The 22,916-nt window shown below is 42.6% G+C and overlaps 2 protein-coding genes across 7 annotated transcripts in view; one reads left to right on the top strand and one right to left on the bottom strand.

The window, feature by feature from the left end:
- pdcd11 (programmed cell death 11) overlaps positions 1–2,553 on the top strand; it is a 29,947-nt gene extending 27,394 nt beyond the window's left edge. The window contains exons 35-36 of the mRNA XM_004915851.4: positions 1,538–1,703; positions 2,062–2,553. Of these exons, the coding sequence (XP_004915908.2) occupies positions 1,538–1,703; positions 2,062–2,233 (338 nt within the window). The 3' untranslated portion in view covers positions 2,234–2,553. The remainder of the gene's footprint in view (positions 1–1,537; positions 1,704–2,061) is intronic.
- Positions 2,554–6,816: 4,263 nt separating this feature from the next.
- calhm2 (calcium homeostasis modulator 2) lies at positions 6,817–21,734 on the bottom strand. 6 transcript variants are annotated; one of them, XM_031904942.1, is made up of 4 exons: positions 21,556–21,734; positions 18,120–18,731; positions 8,271–8,724; positions 6,817–8,236 (listed from the first exon to the last, which is right to left on the bottom strand). In XM_031904942.1, exons 2-3 carry the CDS (start codon positions 18,660–18,662, stop codon positions 8,308–8,310), a joined length of 960 nt encoding a protein of 319 aa, XP_031760802.1. In that variant the 5' UTR covers positions 18,663–18,731; positions 21,556–21,734; the 3' UTR covers positions 6,817–8,236; positions 8,271–8,307.
- Between the last annotated feature and the right edge of the window lie 1,182 nt (positions 21,735–22,916).

The raw sequence follows: 22,916 nt of genomic DNA, 5'->3' as shown, positions 1-22,916 counted from the left end.
GGAAAGCAGCAGTTTAATCTAAGCCTCGGCCCTTTTCTCTGTAATAGCTCCCCATCTGCTAAGCTTTGTATTTGCCTACTCGGTTAGCTGCTCCTTGCCAGTGTTCAGAATTAGCACATCATCACTGGGCATCTCATAATAAAATCAGGGATATCAGACCCTGCCCCAACAGCAAGCAAAGGCATCTGAGGAGAGGTGCTCAGGAGTACTGCATATCTAATCCAATGGGAATGGGAGCACAGAAGCCTTCTATTTACTTTTCAGTGGTTTTAGTAACTTTAAAGGCTACACATTCCAAACAACCCCTTATCCAGAAAACTTAGTTCCCAGTTGTGCAAAACAAAGTTTCTTACGATAATCTGTGCGTGTATGGTGGAAGATGAGACGACCAATATTGGTAAAAGTCTTGGATATCTGTTGCCTCGTCGATTGGGCAGGACTAAAGGTCTCCATACACGTGAAGATTCGCTCACTTGGAGAGGTCGCCAAGCGAGCGGATCTTCGCCCGATATCCCCACCTACGGGTGGGCGATATCGGGGAACGTGTAGGCTAATTTGATTATAACAAAGGGTATAGGCAAAGTCGGTTCGAGGACCACATCAACGAGCGATGCAGTCCCTGATCCGACTAGATTTTTTAACCTGCCCGATAGATATCTGGCCGAATTCAGGCTAGATATCGGTCGGGCAGGCCCGTCGAGAGTGCCCATACACGGCCGATTAGCTGCCGAATCAGTCTTAGGGACCCATATCGGCAGCTAGAATCGGCCCGTGTATGGGCACCTTAAGAATTTTGATTGGGAGCCTGAGCATTGTAAGGTTAATGCTGAATCGTCAGATAGGGGTAAGGATTTCCTTTGTTTTTACCTGCATATCTGACGTTGAGCTTTTAACGTTGGAGTGCATGAACAATCTTTTCTTCAACTAATGGTCATGGGAAAGATCATAATTGTAGCGTGTATGGCCACCTTAAGAATGTCTCTGGTTACTAGGGGTCAGTGACTTCTATCACTCAGAAAGCAAACACTGACTGGCAGATGATGTTTATATTTGATTACTTTTACACTTATGTTGCTATACTTATTTCTTCCATCTCCTTCATTCACAAAAAGCCCTAGTTACTGTGGTCGGTGTTCCTAGCAACCATTTAGCAAACTAAAGGGCTGCTGAACACATATGTATAATATTGGAAAAGTAGCTACAGCTGATTTTTAAGGTTGCCATACACTGATCAGTTAATTTGGTGACCTGTGGGTTCTGGCAAATGCCAGAGGGGCTGCTGTAAGATGCCATAGACAGTCACTATTTATTGGGCTGGTGGGGGGCTGTTTGGGCCGCTGTGTACTTGAAATGCCAGGGCCTATTTTGAATTCCATTCCAGACCTGGCCTTGGCCTAGGGCAACGATTGGATCAAACAGTTGAGCTTACGGAAACCCATCAGCCAGGGATCACAGCAGCGTGCTGATGCACTTGTCCAACTTCCATGTCCAAGGGCTGAGAGCAAACTCTAAGAACCGTTTCTTTTTCTTCTTATAGATGTTGATGTAATTTCAAAGTTTGCCCAGTTAGAGTTCCAGCTGGGTGACAGTGAGCGGGCCAAAGCCCTGTTTGAGAGTACGCTGAGCAGCTATCCGAAACGCACGGACCTCTGGTCAGTTTATATTGACATGATGGTGAAACATGGCAGCCAACGGGAAGTGAGGTAAGTGTAAAAGCCTACTGGGAATACAGTCATGGCCTGCCCATTGCTTCCATGTATAACTCTGCAATAACCACCAGCATTGGCCTGGTTAAAAGCAATTGACTAAATGAGGAAATTTCTCCTAGGACTCCTTTTTAAATGTGTTCTACTGTGTCAGAAAGAGAAACATTGGGTTATGTAAAAATATTTAGAAAAAAATGCAAATAAGCGAGACTTTATTTGTAAATGAATTTAGGGCATTTTCACTTCCTGGTGCCTCTGGCCCTTTAAAGCCCTTTCAGAGCTCCTTTCTTCTATGCGGTGGCGCCCATTGCTTGTTTGTCACGCTGATTAATGAGCCTTTTTTTTCTTCCAATAGGGACATTTTTGAGCGAGTGATTCATCTGAGTTTGGCAGCTAAAAGGATCAAGTTCTTTTTCAAACGCTATTTGGAGAATGAAAAGAAACACGGAAGTGCTGAGAGTGTCCAGGCCGTGAAAGAGAAAGCGCTGCAGTACGTGGAATCCCAGAGTTCTCTGGCGGCCACATAGCGCCCCGTGCATAGAGACTGCTCTGATTACTGTTTATATACCTTTTGTACCCACTGGATCAATACAGATTTCCCTTATATGAATGCCAGGAGAGCGGCAAAGGAATACAGACTCCAGGTCCTGGGGGGCATTCCCACTTTTAAGACACATCTCCTTTTTAAATCCTACTCCACTGATGTGTTTTGTATGCTGCATTGTGTTGTTCTGAGTGTGAGATGATGAGAGAGTAGGTTATACATGAATGGATCATGTTGTAGCTACATGTATGGCTGCATATTCATACACAGAACTGATACATTAAAAATACAAAACTTTATTTACCACTGTGTCTCCCTTGCTCTCTAATATTGGGCAGTGACTGACCAGCCTACCTGCTGCTGTATAGGATTCTAGTTCCCGAAGAGCCACAAATCTTAATCCAAATACATACACATACCAATAATATCATATGTATAGCCCATTCTTTGATGGAGAGGGTGACGTCTGAGCTTGTGATCGCGTGTTGAGTAGAGAACTTGCCTACACACTTTGCTGCTTTCCCAGACCCTCTACCCAACCTTGCAGGGGGTTACTGTTCCCCTTACCTGGGAGCTAATTAAACAGGAAGTCACATGACTGTACAGGGCCAGAACTAAGGGTGGGCAGAGTAGTGGCTGCCTAGGGGGCAAGAGCATGGGGGACACACACAAAAGGGAGGAATGTCCACTCCTTCCATGAGGGCAAGGTAAGAATCTTGCCTTAGATGGCAGTGAATGGTCAGTTTCCAGGGCAGCAAAATAAATTTGGTTGTGTGTAAGGCCTTTGGCACCGCTGGAACTTGGCCTGGCACTGGCACTGTGGTATGAAAGTGATGTCACTCTGGTAGGTGGGTCAACCAATTTAGGAAAAAAAATTTGCTTGACAGGGAGGATAAGATCCAGATTAGAGTGCATATTAACGGTAAAATGGGCGATATTGGGCTAATTTGATCATTTGGCTCTAGGGACCGAGGACTGCATCAACGAGCTGATCCTGTCCCCGATCTGACAAAATCAAACCTGTCTGATCCAGATCTGGGCAATTTTAGGCCAGATATTGGTATGGGCCCCCGTCGGGGGTGCCCATATGCAGGCAAAAAAATTGCTGAATTGGTCAGCAGGACCTGAATCGCCAGCTGAAATCTGCACGTATGCATGCAAGTATGGCCACCTCTACCCACACAAGGTACTTACAGACAACCTGCAAGATCAGGGAATCATGCATTTTCTACTCTAAGGCTAATGCCACATGGAGCGTATTCTCGGCAAGCTGAAAAATGTTTGCTGTGAATACGCTCCTACGCTTGAAAAGCCTCCTACCTTTGCCTGTGCCCGAAAGCACTGAATACGCTCAGATGCAGGCACATGTAGCCGATATCTGCCAAAAATAAGGATTCTCAGCAAGCATTTGCAATGCAAGACTCTTAACAAATACATAACTGGATTTTATAGGGAAAACAAGTGAAGGGTGCCTCAGAAATGGGTGTGAATATGAATCTGCAGCCTAGCTTCTGTGTCAGGGTACCTGTTTGTCCATGTTCAGTGCTGGGGGGCATTGGGTGCTACAGGCAAGTGTCTTCTTTCCTCCATCAGTCAGTATGGCTTCAAAAGGGTGGAATGTCTGCCACCAATTATTAATTTTAGAATGTGGTTAGGTAGTTGAGTCAGTTAAAGCCAGCCACATTTTGTGGCCCCAGACTAACACTAGTAAATCGGTCCCTTTCTGGCACTGCTGAGATGGTGGCCCCAGACTAACACTAGTAAATCGGTCCCTTTCTGGCACTGCTGAGATAGCGACCCCAGACTAACACTAGTAAATCGGTCCCTTTCTGGCAATGCCGAGATGGCGGCCCCAGACTGACACTAGTATGTCGGTCCCTTTCTGGCATTGCTGAGATGGCGCAGGAAATCTGACCATTTATTAAGTGATGTTCAGTCGTTCTAGCTGTCTGTGAAATTAGCAAGCAGCTGTTCCCTATATATAGCTCCCAGTTGGGTACATTTTCCAATTACTGCTGTAACCTTTTCACAACCCAATTGTACTTGCGTATGAGAGATCTCAGCTGCAAATCAGTGCTGTGCCTATAAAGTTAACTGCAAAAAGATGTTTTTTTTTTTTTGAAAAGCAGGTGAAGAAAAAAGAGGGGGAATCTGTTAGGATCCAAATGTAACCTTCTTTGCTGTTAGAATTGCAGTCTCTGGGTCTGCTCTCATAGATCCATAGGGACAGAGCCTGTAACCAATTTCTGCAGATCTGTGATTCACTGTGCCCAGATACATGCCAATGGCATTACTAAGCCAATGTTAGGCTTGGGCAAGAATGAGATATGAACCTCAAGAGAACAGTTACTTTTTAAATCAAATGGATATTAAGAGCAGCGTTGTTAAATGAAATCAACTTTTACCTCTTGGGCTACTTACAAGGGGAATATTTAGGGCCCATTGAGACATACCTGACAGTATGAAATACAGGTATTTTATGCCCTGCCAGTTACAGGGCTCCTTGCTAGGAGGAACAGTAGACCCTGTGACTGGGTTTTGGGGCCCCCCCTCTCCCCCAGGTGGGGTGGGTGGGGTACAATATTCTGCCACCTTGCGTTCACACTGGTAATTTGTTTGGTGTCTTAACAATTAAAGGCTAATGGCTACAAAAATCAGTTTTCAGCCCGTACAGCCTTACAATAAACAGCTGGGTCACCTGAAGCTAAAGAGGGTGGCTGCATGTGTAAAGGGGTGGGTGATTTCCCCCTGTTCAACTTGACTAAGTGATTCTAGCTACAGTGGGCTCCTAAACACTGCCCCATTGCCTAAAAGCTTTTTGTTTTAAAGTACAAGATGTCATATTTTTCAGCAGAGGGAATAGAACTGCCCATATGAATGCCTGATCTGGATCTTGCAGGGAAACTGTACAGTATCTATGTATTATCAGGCCCGGACTGGCAATCTGTGGGTTCTGGCAAATGCCAGAGTGGCTGCTCTAAGATGCCATAGACAGTCACTATTTATAGGGCTAGTGGGGGGGGCTGTTTGGGTCTCTGGGCTTTCATATTACATAGGAGGAATAGCAAGCAACAACATAAGACAATCAGAACAGATAAGTGCTTGTGTACTAAAGGTTCCAATATTAATGTGTGGGCACACTTTAGCCCCCATTAGTAAGTATATCCCTCCTGCCTGATGCTTTCATTCTACTCCAGTATTGCTGGAGTGCTACTAAATATTTCCATTGTCAGTGCAAGTGGAACATAAGTAGCCTTTGCCCTCAGGCGACCATTGGTCACACAAAAGATCATCAGACCCGCCACTAACCTTCAGGGCTGAAACGGCAGATAAGGAGATAGAAACAATAGGATTTCTACCTCCTTCTGCCGATTCAGCCCTGAGAGCAGATTTTGCTCAGGCGCCTTCTATGGCACCCGATCAAAATCTTTTAACCTGGCCGATCGGCGAGTCGACCGATATCAGCAGCCTCCTGCGATATCGGTCGACTCACCGACTTGCCATACACGCACCGAATATCGTACGAAACAAGGTTTCGTACAATATTATCAGTGCGTGCATGGCCAGCTTTACAGTACTTACAGCTCAGAGACCAATTTAAACTTCTTCCTTGCTGCAGACATTTGTTCCTTTCCCCCCTCTTCAAAAAAAAAAAAAGGGTTATTTTCGTCCTGGACGCCCACAGACTGACTCATGGATGACGACTTCCCCACTGTGGACTCAAAGTCTTTTTCTGTTCTCCAGACCCATAAACTTGGAAAAAAAATGAAAGTTAAAGTGAAATTAATATTTCCAAACACATTGCCAGTTACGCAGGAAACTTGCCTTCTCCTGTTATAGAGTCAATGTGCTGGGAAAGGATGTAAATATGTTACGGAGCCCAGCCAAAATGAGTTTTATTTGTGTTCTTTTCCTTTCCTGCACACAGCAGCCCCATGGTGCTTGCCCTGCACTCCTCTCATGTAATATTACGAGACAATTTGCAATTGGTCTGGACTTTTTTTATTCTATGTTTTTAAATTATTTACCCTTTTTGTTTTGAGCTTCATCAGCTATCCAGTTGCTAGGGTCCAATTTACCTTAACAACCAGGAAGTAGTATGAGTGAGATTGGAGTATGAATAAAAAGATAAGCAATAAAAAGTAACAATAACCGTAAACTTATAGCCTCACAGAGCAATTGTTTTTTCCGCTGCTGGGGGCAGTGTCCTTTATTTGAAAGCTGAAAAGAGTCAGAAGCGGAAGGCAAATGAAAAAAAAAATAGAAATAAAACTTTGGAAAATAAATTAGGACCAATTGAAAAGTTGCTGAGAACTGCCCATTCTGTAACATACTAAAGCTAACTTAACATGAACCTCCCCTTAAATATATATAATATACACAAGCCATGAATATCCTGTTAATTATATGCTTATAAATAGTGCTTAGTAATGTAATTTGTCACATGACTCAGAGACTTGTATACCATAATGATGTACCCCCTGTTGAAACCTTGGAGTTTCATGATCTGTATAATACACTTGGAACTCCTGGGCCTGTACATTAAAATAATTACACAAGTTACAATTTGTTTGAAAAATCTCAGATTTAATATATAAAAACAAAACGTTATAGGCATATAACAGGTATAAAAACAATTCCTGAGAAATAAGAAGATAATGATATAAAAGAAGTCTATAAAAGCTTGGGGCGGGGGACAGTTTGTAAGGAAGCCCCCAGTGACCCCTGTTGCTATTCTGGTATCCCTAGACGCAAGTTTATTCTGTGTACCTTTCCCTACTGAAGTGTGGGATTGAAAAGCTTTGCCATCAGCTTGGAGTGTGGGCATTTGTGCCAGCCCATAGGAGAAATGCTCTTTACATATACCAATAGCAGCTAATAGAACATTGGCATCATAGGTGGGCTCCTCACAAATCAGCACCACCCCAAGGTTTTCAAGTTAATTTGTCCACTAAGGAAAATGTGAAATGTTCCGGAGCTTCTATCTGCAATTCCAGCAGTGGAAATGATTCCGAGTACATAACGAAAGCCTAGGCAGTTGTCTCGGCTAGATATGATATTGCAGAGATATTATCAACCCACTTGGTCCCTAAATATTTCATATAGTCCTATGCCACTCTCTCCACCTACATTTACAAACAGTTTATTCTTTGGGCAGGGGGCAACAGTGAAGCATCTGGCACAGCACAATAAATGGGAGCCAGACACTATACCCAATAACAGGAGGCTGTCGGCAGTCTCACTGCTGTATTCAATTAGGAATAAAAAGGAGCAGCACCCTAACTAACAGGAGAGCAATACACTTGTTCTCATCACTTTTCTTAAAAATCTCCATATACAGTCTTGGGGCAACTAAGATCTAATGGGTCACTAATGAAGCGTCAGTTTTATTTTTTTTTTTTATGGACATATTTAGGAATGAGCGAGCCTAGCAAGCATCTGAATGGATATATTATACAGTATATAGTTGAAATGTTAATACCAATTGAAAAGCTCTTGACCACCTCAATTAAAAACCAGGGGAGGAATGTAACAATTCCCTTACCCCATAGATCTTCTAGTTCCTTCCTTTCTATTGCACTTCCTACCCCTGGAACTCAAATCTCATCCCTCACCAATATGCTGCTCTTATTGTATAACATATGGGCTTATGTTCCCTTTATGCTCTCAATATACCCAGTACTTATCACCAGTTGGTAGTCAAGGCACTGTGAGAATGCTGGTTCCCCAAAATCCCATTAAAGCATTAGATAAGTACGCAAGATGTTGATAAAACCAAGGGGTGCAACGTAGGCACATTGAGAACATTCAGCCTTTCAGAAGCTTCCAGGAAGTGACATTTGTCAGTTCTGATCTCTGGGTGCTAGTACTAATGTCTTCATTCAAGGCAGGCACACTGATTAAGAGTCCCAAGGTGGATGGACAGTGTTCCCTACAAGTATTTTTAAGGTGCACCAACACCTTAATGTCCTTTTATGTATTGACACACAGTGTAAAATACAACATTCAATAACAAGAACCAGCCCCCCTCCCCCCCAACCCATCCTCCTTAGTTTCTCATACAGCAAGCAGGGCCATTTCCCGACCGTCAGGGTCCATGCCGTTCCCCGTCAATTTTTTGGCCCATTTGTGGAGACGACTGTACAATGGGAAGCCCTTGTTCTCCCGATAAAGGTACACTCCAGTTATCTCCTGCCACTGAGGGCTCGGCTGGGCCTCATCCACTGGGTACTGGCTGACAATTTCCTTCTCATCTTTGTCCAAAGCCACAAAGCCAAAAAACTGTTTAACATTATTGGCAGCAAGGACTTTTGCATGGACCTCGGCAGTCCGATTGAACAGATCTTTCTCAGCATAACGATACTGTCTCCAATAGGCCTCCTGATGGAAGCTTAAGGGGGAACAGCAATGCTGCAGGCACTTGAGCAGAAAGGCGGTGGAGGCAATAACAGCAATCATTATCCAACCAAGGAACTAAAAGGGAAAGAAAGAGGCAACAGTTTAATTCCGATTCCAAACACAAAAACACTTCAAATCAAAATGGTAAGTATTATCGCACAATCCCAATCATTGCTGCATAAACAAAAAGATTCTTAATCAGCTGCAAAATATGTCCCATTTTCCAATATTTTTCCCTTTGCCATCTGTCCTTGTCTTTAAAAACCAAAATTTTACAAAACATATCTAGTGGGTGCTCTCATATAATCTTTATATGGGCACAGCAAGCACAAGTATACAGGGACACTTAACTTCCAACAGTACCAACCCCTGAGCATATAAGGGTACCATGCCCATATACAAAAAACGGGAAGAAAATGGAGGGGTCATAATGTTCAACGTTTCACAAATGTATGACAGTAGGTGTTTCAGAAATGTATCCTAACAGCCAGGGGCATTTCTGCTTTCGAGCTAGCTGAATCATACATATGTAGGAACACTGGGCATTTATCTTTGTTACACAAGAACAACAACTTCAAAGAAAAAGAAATAAAAATGTCGTATCCAGCAACTATAGCTTCCTGAGGGAAACATTGGCTATGAGTTAACTAGAGAGCTCAAGCAGTGGATAGCAGATATCTCGAGGGCTTGGAGATGTGCGGGGTCAGCTAAAACGTTGCCACTGTAGGACCCGCACCCAAGTCTTTCAGCTTCGTACGTTACTTCTGTGCGCGTCTTAGGATCCGAGACAGGGAAACTTTGGGAGCAGAGGATGGGTGCACTTTTGACCTATACCCAACCAAAACCCACAATGGTGCCCAAATTTCTACCCTAACCTGCCTGACCTAAGGGTAAAGTTGTGAGGCCTAGACAAGGGGGAATACACGACTAAATATGCACGGGAAACTTTGCTTCTACATTGTACAGAGAAATGATATCTAAATTGTTCCACTGGTATATCTCACTCTGCAAATTATCTGCAAGAAGGCTGCCCTAAATTTGTGAGAAATGCCCTTTAATGACGTTTTTTAGAGGTAGGTAGTGGAATAATCCACTTACAGTATTTATATGTTTATGGTGATAAGAATGGCCTATGTGGGGTTTGTCCCTGAACCCCAGAATAAGACTGACAAAGATTAGTAGGCGTTCAATTTTATCAGCAGCAAAACAGGTGATCTTACAGGTTTGTATTCGAGAGAACCCACAAACTTCACTGGTACAGATATTAACTGGGGGGTGCCATCTTGAAATAACCCCACAAAGTACAGGCTTATTGATATCCCAACACCAATTACAATTAAAATTCAAACATGCATTCAGATGATGCGGTAACTATTACACCCCTCCCAAGTGGACCAATCTGTACAGCTATGAATAAAAGCTGAAATATGGCAGAGGTGCAGCTAAGCATTAAACCCTTATCGTAGGACAAAGAAAGTAAAAACTAGGGATGCACCAAATACACTATTTTAGGATTCGGCTTAAAGGAACAGTAACACTAAAAAATGAAAGAGCTTTAAAGTAATAAAAATATAATGCACTGTTGCCCTGCACTGGTAAAACTGGTGTGTTTGCTACAGGTAAGGTGGCCATACACGTGGCGATCTGACGATGTTTCGTACGACCATCGGTCGCACAAAACATCGTAAGATCCGCCACACACCATTCAGGGCTGAATCAGCAGGTAAGGAGGTAGAAACAATAGGATTTCTACCTCCTTCTGCCGATTCAGTTCTGAAGGGAGAATTTTGGTCAGGCGCCTTCTATGGCGCCCGATCAAAATTTTCAAACTGGTCCGATCGGCGAGTCGTCCGATATCAGCAGCTTCCTGCGATATCGGTCGACTCGTCGACATGCCATACACGCACCGATTATCGTACGAAACGAGGTTTCGTACGATAATATCGGTGTGTGTATGGCCACCTTAACACTACTATAATTTATATAATAAGCTGCTGTGTAGCCACGGGGGCAGCCATACAAGCTGGAAAAAAGGAGAAAAGGCACAGGTTACATAGCAGATAACAGATAAGTTCTGTAGAATACAATAGTGTTTTATCTGTTATCTGCTATGTGCCTGTGCCTTTTCTCCTTTGAATGGCTGCCCCCATGGCTACACAGCAGATTATTTATATGAATTATAGTAGACTTTCTGAAGTGTAAACACAACTTTTACCAGTGCAGGGCAGCAGCACATTATATTTTAGTTACTTTTATACACTTTCATTTTTTGGTGTTACTGTTCCTTTAACCCCGAATCCTCTGTAAAAGATTCTGACGAATAATGAACCAAACCCAAATCTACATATGCAAATTAGGACAAGGAAGGGTTCAAGAGAACCGAGTGCCAAGCGCGCAGTGAATAAATTGCCACATAATTTGTGACAAAAAATCATGTGATTTTAAGGATTCATATTTAGTTCGGCCAGAGGCGTGGATTCTGCCAAATCCTGCAGAAAATAGCGGAATCTTCACCAAATCCCAAACTAAATTCTTGATTCGGTGCATCCCTAGTCAAAACTGTGAAGATCTCACTGTCAATTGTATAGGCACAGCACCAAGGGCCATCAGTATGGGCTCCACTAGATCTGCCAAGATCGTGCCACCACTGGGTAAGAGAGGGCTAGTTGGAGTGCTAGTAAGGATGAGGCAGAGGTTATTGATCGGGGGGATGTGGCTTCCTTACAAAGTAACACTGCCTGGGCAGGTTTCCATTGTCTCTGATTTCCTTGTAAGGTTTATGTTTCAATCATATTACTCTATTTGTATTCTGTATCCTGCTAACCTGTAGCCCTGCTCTTGTATCCATGGGGTAGTTATTACAACACAGTTAGCCCATGTGAGTTTCGAGAACTCATCAACTTCAACATTGGCCAGTAGGCCCTGGGAATAATCTACTGTTCGACTCTATAATAGGATTAGACCCCTCCCTTAAGCAATAGCTGCATTTTCATTCCTTAATTTGCCCTCCTGGGGCCTTTTTTGTTATGTAAAAAAAATTTGGAGGGGCGTCTGCGCTGCTTGTGCACTCAGGATTCAGGAGTTGTTCATTATAACAGTAGAATGAATTTGGAGAAAGATTAGGAGTAACCATTACTACAGTGGATAGAGTAGATTCATTTTTGTGGAAAAAGCTCTACCCGTACTGTTTAATTACAAATTAATTAATAAGTTTATATCTTGAACAGAACATAATTATTATTATTATTATAAGCACTAATGAATGGATTTGTTAAAAATAGAATTAGTTTCTTTTTAATAATTTTCCCACTTGCACATTACAATATACTGTACAAATTACGACTCCTGGTGGAACTAATGTACAGGGCTCTCTCTGGCAATGAAAACAACATTTAAAAGACCAAGTCATGTTTTAAAAACAGATTTAATAACAGTACACACAGACACTGAAAACGGTATAAAAAAATTCCTGAGACATCATCAGTAACATCGGTTCCAAATAACATTTAAACAGTCTCCAGCAAGCCCTAGTTGAGTACCACTGGAAGTGCATAGGAAACATAGGTTGCCTGATGTGCAAATATAATTATTCCTTACAGCAAACATGAGTCAGATACATCATTCAGCAACAGGAAACACAGGGCTCCATTTTTATAGATATATAAAAAAAATGATATATTTATGGAGCAATGCACCCAGAATTTTGCTTTGTGCAGGAGGTAGTACCTGTGTTGGCAAAATGTATTGCATATCTCTGTATAGGTTACAGAAAACCTAGAAATTGCACTTTGTTAAGGTAAGGTTCCCTGTTGGCTACATACATTAGATCATGTTCTTTTTAGTTAAAAGATTATAACACAAGACTTGGGCTATGAGAGGCCTCAGAGCTTATTGCCACCTGCGGCTTCATCAAAGGCCAATGACATTGGGGGCAAAGAAATGATGTATGGAGGTGGGATCATGACATATGGGGGGCGAGGCAATGACACGTGTAAGAGTATTTGTGTTGTGTGGTGCAGGGCTGTAATATCAGAGGTGGGCATTGGCCACATTTTTGTTTGTGTTTCACAATGCTAAAAACACACTGAAAACTCAAAGTTTAGACAAGACTAAAGCTTGCAGCTACAGGCTTCACACACATAGTGAAAGTAAATATGATAACATTTTAGTTACCAGAGGGCTAGTGATACACAAAATAACATATATGTTAGTGTCAAAGGTTCCAGTAGCCAAATGTTTTATTCTCTAACGTTAGGGCAGCAATGGATATCTGTGATAAGAATGCCCCTTGGCAAAACACACTTTTCCCCCAACCTTAGATCTGACTCTTTGTTCTCCAGTCCACTATGTTGGGTTCCTCCAACATAGTGCTGCTGGCAAAATATGCTTTTCTCTAATCACAATAGATGCCATCTGCACAGGCATCAGAACAACTTTCTGTATGAAACGGATATCTTTACATTGTTCACATAGACACAACCCCATTCCCCTTCTAAGGAATACGGTCATGGAAAAACATGTTTTTTTCTGTTTTTCCAGCAGAACCCTGCATTGAACCTATTGATAAATAGGAAGGTAGCAAGAAATCAGCCCCCTGACACCTGTATTGCTAAAAGTGATAGATAGCACTCAATATTAAGAAATCCAAGTCCAGCTTGGGACTCCTCCAGTTACATGGGAGTAGGAGAAACAATAGGTTACCTGAAAGCAGTTCTAATGTGTAGCGCTGGCTCCTTCTGAAAGCTCAGACTCAGGCACAATGCACTGAGATGGTGCCTACACACCAATATTACAGCTAAAAAATACATTTGTTGGTTTAAGAACAATATTTCAAATGGTAGAGTGAATTATTTGCTATGTAAACAGTGTAATTTAGAAATAAAAAAGTACCATAAAAATCATGACAGTTGTTATCTGGTTTCTCTTGGGTTCTAATATTACACAAGAGCTATGTAGGTGGGTAACAGGATCAAAGTGAGCACTATAAGCAAACTAGGCTGAATGAGGCAGGAGCAGGAACAACAAGGGGCACGCAGGTAGAGGGACTGGTAGTCCCATAATCCTTCACGGGTGGAATGACTGGCAACTGAGGATGCAGGGGAAGGGTTCCAGCAAGTCAGGAATCATGTAGCAGAATTATATGTAAGCGTTTATCTATTAAAGAAAACCCATATATCTCTGTATTATAAATTATATTTTATACCTTACAGGTTACAGTAGTGCGTGTGTGTATATATATATATATATATATACACATACATACATACATACACACACAGGTAGAGCAATGACTTCTTGTCCCTTTATCCACTGGCACATGAAACCACCCACAGCAGTCCTTCTTGCACCATACTCCTCACCAGAGGTGCCTCATACTGCAAGAAGTGCTGTTTCTTTGCACTCTGCATCCATACCGTTCCCTAGAATTTTTTTGGCCCATTTGTGCAGACGACTGTACAATGGGAAGCCCTTGTTCTCCCGATAAAGGTACACTCCAGTTATCTCCTGCCACTGAGGGCTCGGCTGGGCCTCATCCACTGGGTACTGGCTGACTATTTCCTTCTCATCTTTGTCCAAAGCCACAAAGCCAAAAAACTGTTTAACACTATTGGCGGCAAGGACTTTTGCATGGACCTCAGCAGTCCGATTGAACAGATCTTTTTCGCAGGAACGGTACTGTGTCCAATAAGCCTCCTGATGGTAGCTTAAGGGAGAACAGCAATGATGAAGGCACTTCACCAAGAAGATGGTACAGGCAATGACAGCAATCAGTAGCCATCCTAGAAACTAAGAAGGTGAAAAAAGGTAAATATTAGCTCTACTTCACACTCTAAGCCAAGTCAATAAGCCATCAGTGCACCAGAAACGGCCAGAGGAGGAAATCCATCACCATTATATAAGGCAGCAGTGCAAGCAAGCTTAGTTCAGAGCATTTTCATTGTATGGTTGCTAAACCTACTCTAGGCCATTCATTTTCTCGTGTTATTAGAATTTATAATATATGCCCCACACAAGTTCAGCGTTAGAGTGTGAATGGACCATTTATTGTGGCTCCATTTTCTCTTATGGCTCTCCCAACAATACCATGCCCACAGAAATTCAAAGTGACCAGCTGTCTGTGACACCCTTCAACATGTGTCAACTGTAAGGTAAGATTTAATTAGCCTTTTCAAATTATGTCTCATCGTGTCTTGTAGGCAGCAGCTGAAGTTAGAAATGCATAGCCAAGAAAGGATCAGATGCCAGAACTTGCTGTAAGCTCTAAAGGTGATTAATTCCAGCATGCATAGATACCAAGCAGACATGCCTAACACATTTCTTCCCTACAGCATTTTACAATGAATATTAGCTACAGTAAGCTAAAACACACATACTCTGGGTTCAACGACAAAAATGTACAAAGCTGGGTAGAGCAACAGACAGAGCATCTATGACTGGAATCTCCCCTCTGTGCCACTTCAAACTGCCACCAGCAGGCAGAGTACTAGGAGGTCTGTTCCAAATTCCTTTGGTGTGCCTGCTGTGCTGTTTGGTTGTCTTACTATAAATACAGCAATAGGTGCTATAATGCAAGGTAACTATCAGCTTTTACATTCCCCTAAAGTGATTTTATTTATTCACAGAGTTAGTAGCACCTAAGGAAAAGTTAGGGTGAACTGGGAAGAAGACTGAAATACAGGAGACACCCCGTTCTTCTCCAAATGCAGAAAAACAGTATTGTATATAAGAACCATTAGTCGGGTGTTTTCCTTCTTTCTGTTGGATTAGAGGTGGGTGAGGTAGGTGGGTATCCGTTCAGTTCAGGATGCAGTCTCCCTTTCCTTGGTACTGGATTCCCAGCTGCCCTTAGATGCACTATTGGTGGCACAATATATGGCATGGAAAAACAAAAAGCAAAATGGCACTCAGGGCTAGAGGAAAATAATTCCTTATTAAAGAATCTTTATTTGCGAAGATTTTTTCGCAAATAAAGATTCTTTAATAAGGAATTATTTTCCTCTAGCCCTGAGTGCCATTTTGCTTTTTGTTTTTCCACTGGTTTTTGTGAGGGTGCCGATCCCTCTGGCAGTGTGCACCGGGCGGTCAAACTTGGAGAGCTAAGGTGTGCGGTAAGGCCTCTGTTGTAACAATATATGGCATGTTCACTTTCTCGACCCTTTCTGGTCACAAACCTGTCACCTTTTTTTTCCAGATACATTCCATGCTTGCATGTTAGTCCCGGTTTCTATTACCCTTTTTTATAAAAATTAAGCATAGGGTCTACTAGTCTATTGAGGTAGGAAAATTCACTTGAAGTCCCATCCAAAACAGCACGAGCATCGATTTTTAGATGCCAACCCATCGATTAAGAATGACCAGGTCAATCTTTCGTCTAATAAACTCTTAACAAACTAAATCTAAGCCCTTTAGATGTCTATTGGATTCCCATTGAGAGGTTTCTCTCTTTGGCATTTATTTTGTCATCTCGGTAACCATAAGTGTGCCCAGCATGGCAGACTACAGGCCAAACAATTTTTTTTGAACAACATTATAAGAATTGCCAAATAAGGTTTTTAAGAAAAAGACTTCACGCTGTAAATAGAAAATTGTTCCATAGAGTGTTTATGGACTTGGCTTTTTACAAAGAAAATATCCACGTGACTTAAATGAAGAATTTAAAATGGCATGTAACAAGTTGTATTTTTCTAAATGCATGATTTTCTTTTGCAGATATGAATACTGAATATCTAGAAACTAGAGAAAGGTATAGACTCCTTTGCTAATTAGGGTAAGAATGGTGGGTTTATTTAACTTTTAACTCTATTAACTAATGGTGGGCAAACACTGCAAAATCTACTTGTTTGGGAAAGCTGGCAAACTAGCAGATCTTTCCCTGGTATTCCCACCGTGGGTAAGCGATATCAGGATGATGTGACCATTTGGCCTTTGGCCATATGATCAGATCATAATTAAAGCTATGTAGGCAGTTGAATGGAGGACTATATCAACGCGCAGATCCTGTCCTCACTCCAAAGGGAAATCAAGCCTGCCTTATATTTATCCGCCCAATATTTGGCCAGACTTCGTGGGTCGAGTAGGTCCGTTGAAGGGCCCCATACAAGCTATGCTATGGACTAACTAATAGAAATCATGGACTGTGGTTTTTGAGATTATTGTATTTTTGTAATGTTGTATATCTGTTGTATATCCTGTACGGTAAGGGTTTTATTGCACATACAACAGGCACTCACTATGGGTCTGTATGCTGGTTACTGACTCAATCCCCCTGTATTCCTGTTCATTCAGCAGCTGAGAAGAGCAGGCAAAAGGAACCCAGATAAAATATATGTTGGAGTCACTCCAGGCATATCTCTCATAGCTTCCCTTGGCTGCAGAAATGATTATAGCATGACAGCAGCTAAACAATCACAGGCACTGTTTCTTACAATTTTTTGTCCGTGTAGGGCCAGCTTAAGAGGAGAAGGGCTCAGCTAATGTTTAAAAACAAGTAGGTCTCCCTACTTTTCAGTTGGTCAGCCTTTCAGTGATTCCAGCAGTAGACTGACTGGTGGAAACTAGGAGAGTGGTATGTTGATAGCTGAATGCCTATCTATCCATAATCTCATATCTAATTACCCTCAAATGTAAACGGTGGCAGAAACAAGTATATTTCAGAGTAAACCAGGTTTCCATGCCCTTCTAACATACATTGCTTTGCATATGCTGTGGCCAACAGGGAACAAGGGGTCTTATATTATACTTGGGCCACAGCCACTGTTTGAAGGACCTGAAGGAACCATAACCCCATTTGTACGAGGCCACAAAGGTCTAACTACATTACTGGTAGCAGTTTAGGGTGCAGTGGACACGGGCATACAACAGTTCTACGTCCACATTAACTCTTCCCCCCCCCAACCTTACCTACTACTTTCCCACAGTAAATGCTTTTACATTATGCTACAAAAATTGCATTACATTTATATAAACTCTATTTGCTCTAAAATTAGGTAGGTATACATGCAACAAGCAAAAATTAATATATGACACAGGTATGGGATCTGTTGATAACCAGAAAGTTCAGAATTACAGAAAGGCCATCTCCCATAGACTCCATTATAAGCAAATAACTCAAATTTTTAAAAATGATTTCCTTTTTCTCTGTAATTAAAACAGTACCTTGTACTCAATTTCAGCTATGATATAATTAAACTTTATTGGAAGCAAAACAATCCTATTAGGTTTAATTAACATTTAAATTATTTTTTAGTAGACTTAAGGTATGGAGATCCAAATTACAGAAAGATCCCTTATCCGGAAAACCCCAGGTCCCGAGCATTCTGGACAATAGGTCCCATACTTGTAAGACAACAACAAAAAAACCAGGGCATGGCCCTCAACAAACCCTATATATCTGGCCAAATAGCACATATCACAAGCATATGGCACACACACACACAACATATATTCAACAAATAAAAAAAGGAAATTACCTGAGATTCATATTTTAATCTTCTTATCACTTCGTCTTTAAAGGGGATTAGTGCTGTTGGTGTGTCACGACAAGAAAACCTAGCCATAGAGTCAGGCCCGTATCCTAAAGGGAAATCTTGGAAAGCTGAAGGGTTTAGGAATTCGCTTCTGGCACAAACATACGCCTCTCCACGGAGCAACGAAATCACAGACCATGTGACTGGAGCCACTATGGCCCTTCCAAGGATCGAACCAAACAACAAGAATGTGGCCGGGGCTGAACAGTTCTTTAGAGCCCTTTTCCGACATTCAGCAACCAGATTCCATGTATGGTTATTTAGCATTATGCCAATCAGGAACAGGACGAGGGCTGGGACTCCAATGGCAGCCAATCCATACATGTAGTTCTGTCCTGGCGAGCAAGGACAGTGAAAAGCAACCACAGAGAATAACTCCTGGCTACCCACAGTGCCAAGGGCCACCAGTCCATTAAATATCATAACATCCCTGCTTTTAAAAAACAAGGAAAAGAATTTGAGGTTCTCTGATATAATGGCAGCCATTTCGGATCTTTGCAGTTAGCAGTCAGATGATGAAGGAACCGAGTTTTTATTTTTTTCCCAGACAAGTTTCTAAATAAAGGAGGGGAAAAAAAGTTGTCATTATTGTCACAGCATTTCAGCTTTATTTTTAGCAAATCGTTTGCTGCCTGTATGTTTTTAGAGTGTGGGACAGGATTGGAGTGGCCAGATATCAGTCGGGGGGGGGGTGTCTGTTGGAGGACCCTATACATGGGCAGATCGGCAACTGAAATCTGCCCGCGTTTAGACACACTCCTTGTAGATAGTGCCTTGGTTGTATTCAAACCCTAGTGGTAGATGGCAGCAATATTAATCATTGCAACCCTGTGCCAACCATCCCAGCTGCTTGTGTTAACAACCAAAATGCTGTTTCCCATCCCTGATTACTTCAGTGGTCGGCCCTCTGGGTCACACAGCACCTGGCAGATGAATGTGGAGGCATTTTTGAGGGGCACCATAGGTCAAAAGAAAATTAACATAAGCTATATATGATAATAAATAATAATAAATAATAAATGAGCACAGTGTATGTTGCCCAAAACACTCCCACATAGTGTTGCCACCCCGCCAGTATTTTACCTGCCACGGCTGAGGCTTGTATTACAAATTTACCACAATTAATTTTTGCCCCTGGCCTGCCCCAACCTTACCTTCTTCCTTCCCTGATCAGCTCCATAAACAGCCCTCCTTTAGCTGATATGTCATCCCCCCACCCTTTTTAAATTACATTCCACCCCCTTTGTACCAACCTTATTTCCACACCCTACCAAAATATGAGACCAGCCAACCAGGGCAGGCTAAAGGGTAATGCAACTAAGTGGTGTGGGCAGGGGGTTCTGTGCCTTGATCCATTTCCATCCATTTTTAATAAATATGGCAAGGGAGGTGGGGCCCAAACAATCTCTACTGCTAAGTATGTTAGTGCCAACAAAGGACATTAGAGCTGCCATTCCTGAAACAGATACCATAAGAAACAGTGTAGGGCACACAAGGAAGAACTTCACCAGGCAGAATGCCCTTCGCTAATCCTGGCCCTGATTCCCAGGAGGTCAGCAGTGGGAGACACACAACATGAACATGATACTTGCACTGACAAGGCTGGATGATCCATGGGTGTGAGTGGCTTACATACAAACACTGCACTGCAGCACTTTCTAGTCCTCCCTTTTGTATCTAATAAATGCCCCAGGCAACATATACCCCCCCCCCCCCCAGTGCCTTTCTTTGCATGCAATCCACTCATATTACAAACATGCCCACACCTGTGTGAAAGGCAAATATTTCTAGAGGCATCCTGTCAATTGAAAATATAGACAATTCCCCCTGAACTGGAAATACAAGTAAGGGATATATTATCCTAAATCCTTTATCCAAACTATAAAACACGCCCGTAGCAGAGCATATACAAGATAAGTAAAGCCAATTGTAAGGGGTTACATTAGCAAGATATCTCCTGGGGACCTCAATCACTAGACCCACTGCTGCCCCTTCCCCCCCAGAGGCCAGGCAGCCCTAATTGACCCTGCTGCAGCGCCATCTAGCTGGCATTCTGTCTCAATGCCCTCTCATGTGCAACACTGTAAGCCTGTGTCTATGGCACATAAGGATAACTCATTTCTGTAATCTGACTATTGAGCCTTGGGGGTTCCATCTCCACTCTATACAGGTACAACATACACATTTCTTGGCAAATTAGCAATTCCTTCCATTACATGACAGTGGCTGCACTGGCTCTATGATACCATGCAGAAAACATCTAAATAAACTATTTATTAATCATTAGGCATTTTGATTGCAACTGGAGGCAGTTCTAGTCAAGGCACACTACCCCTTAACCACAACCCTTTTATTGTTAATGTTCCTTTAATCATCTTCAGATCAAAAGCCTGCATGAAGCCTAAGCATTCCTACTATTTTATTAATTGACAATTTATTTATTTTTTTTACTATGGTTTAATAAAGTTTGTTTAAAGGTAACAAATCACTTCTAAAAGGGCTGCACTTCAACTTTCATGTATGGTGTCCCAGAAAATACTAGTGGTTTAATAACTTTACTTTAAAGGGCTGTCTAATTAGCAGAAATCAGTGCAGTGTGCCTCTAATTGCTAATTAGCCATGTATGATGCTGGATTTAAAGGGCCGAGGTGGCAAATATACAAATAATTACTTTTACACTCTTTATATGAAGTTACTTGATCTCACAGAGTAATACCCCTTCTGCCCTGCTGAAATGAGCTCTAGAAGTGTTTGAGGCTTTGGATAACCAGGGACGGGGGGAGGGATGAAGATATGGGGGGCACACAACTAACCAATACGCACTTTCAGGGAAGCTGTCTTATACCCAGAATTATACTGAGCCCCAAAATAAAGTGCAGTGTGGCCCAATATCTTCTACTTACCCATTAGGCTAGTACTTGCCCTGCTAGTCAAAAGTGCTAGGGACCCATGGCACTTACCACTCTTTGTACAGGAGGCTGGCAATTGCCCAATTTACTACATATTATGGGCACACAAGTGTAAGCAATAAAGGCTTATGGTGGCCATAATCTGTGGCCAATCCTCTCCCCCTGCCGCTCACATCTATGGGCCGCTCCTATCGTTACTCCCCAGCCCCGGGCGGCGCAATGGGCAGCGACATGCAGAATATGGCGCAAAGTTGCCGTGCAAACAAAAAGGAAATAAAGTGATTTTGCATTTATAGGAGAGGAAATGAGCTGCAGCCCTGATGGGAAAGTGAGTGCGCAGCCCCTGAGAGCCCGGAGCAATAACTGGCAGCAGCGATACCCCAAGAAAGAAAGTTGCTCTTACTCTCGCTCAGTTGACTAATGAGCTCTAAATATATATATAACTTGGTTCCTATGAAATATTGACTTACTCGCACCGCCGCGTCCAATTCCGCCACTCCAACCAATTCTACTGCCTCTCAGCCAGGGAGGGTTCGGCAGGCAGGGGAGGGATTTGTTATGGAGGCGGGGCTAAGGCAATGATTTAAGGGTGTCTGTAAGAACATGAGAGGGGATGCGCCGCGGCTTCTCTAGTTGTGGGATGTTGTTACACTCACACTGTGGTGCTACTGCGCAAATGCACGCTTTGCCTGCGGTCACTTACCGCTTCCCACTTCCCAGCTTGTGTTCTAGGGGAACTTGTACAATCTCAAGTTGAAACGCCATAGATATTCGGGTCACTTTAACGCTTTTAGGCGCAGCGCCCAGTGGAAAGTTCAGCCCGTCCCTCGCAAAATTAGTGGCTGTATGAGGGCTGAGTTGGTACGAATTAAGTTAAGAAAAACATTAACATGATGGTAGTTCCAGGCTCCAGACATTACATTATCTTCATATTGTTTGTGGGGGAGGGCAGGATTAGACTGAAATTAAAAATAGGCTGATATTTTAGGTACACAAAGGCCCAAACAGCCCTGTATAGACCATAAATAGTGACTGTGTGTGGCAGGCCCAGACTGGCAATCTGTAAATTGGGGCTAATGCCAGAGGGGCTGCTTTGAGATGCCATAGACAGTCACTATTTAGGGAGTCTGTGGACTTGACATGTCTAGTAGTGTTGCCAACTTTTCAGGGAAAAAATACCGGCTTTATATATTTGCCTTTTTTCCCCTATTAATAACATTGGTATCAAGCATCATTTTTATAATACCTGCCAGGTGGCAACCCTAACGCAAAGGCCTGTTTTGAATCTCAGTCTGGACCTGGTCTATGGTATCTTACAGCATCTTCTATGGTGTTTACCAGAACCGACAGCAGAGCTGTCAACTTAATGATATTGCTAACTGTGGAGAATGTGGTGTGCAGCGACAAAATTATTTTGCAATACCCAGAAGTGAGGTCACATACATCATGCACATCTACCTGCACATGTGCAAATGCAGCAAATGACACCACCAAACGCTTACTGGGCATACCTGCATGGAATTCAGCACAGGACTTAATGGGAAAAATCAACACAATGCTGCTGGGGTATCAGAGACCGGGGAAGAGCCCTGAACAAATAGTGGGGGTTGACAGCTCTGCTACAGACGGGCCAAGATTTGTGAGAAGGCCACAAAGGCCTAGGGGCAACATGCCTCCCACTTGCCGCATAGATAGGATTGGGCCAGCTTGCAAGAGGGTGAAGATCATTGGTGGGAGCCCTGAAAAACTTTTTTGTTGAGGGGCCTGACTCCTGGCAGGCCCAAGTGTTAGTGGGCCCTTCTGCTCACTCAACCATTTGCCTTGCATTCCT

The sequence above is a fragment of the Xenopus tropicalis genome, chromosome 7 (assembly GCF_000004195.4).
Source record: "Xenopus tropicalis strain Nigerian chromosome 7, UCB_Xtro_10.0, whole genome shotgun sequence".
NCBI classification, from domain to species: domain Eukaryota; kingdom Metazoa; phylum Chordata; class Amphibia; order Anura; family Pipidae; genus Xenopus; species Xenopus tropicalis.
Note: the sequence above shows the minus strand (reverse complement) of the source record. Positions and strands in the feature narration are given on the sequence as shown.

Bases quoted from the DNA above. Each gene is read 5' to 3' on its own strand.
- calhm2 (XM_018095321.2), bottom strand. From the start codon at position 18,662: ATGGCTGCCATTATATCAGAGAACCTCAAATTCTTTTCCTTGTTTTTT. The intron at 8,725-18,119 runs GTAATTTCCTTT...TTTCCCTTTTAG, and splicing joins GATTAAAATATGAATCTCAG to TTCCTTGGTTGGATAATGAT.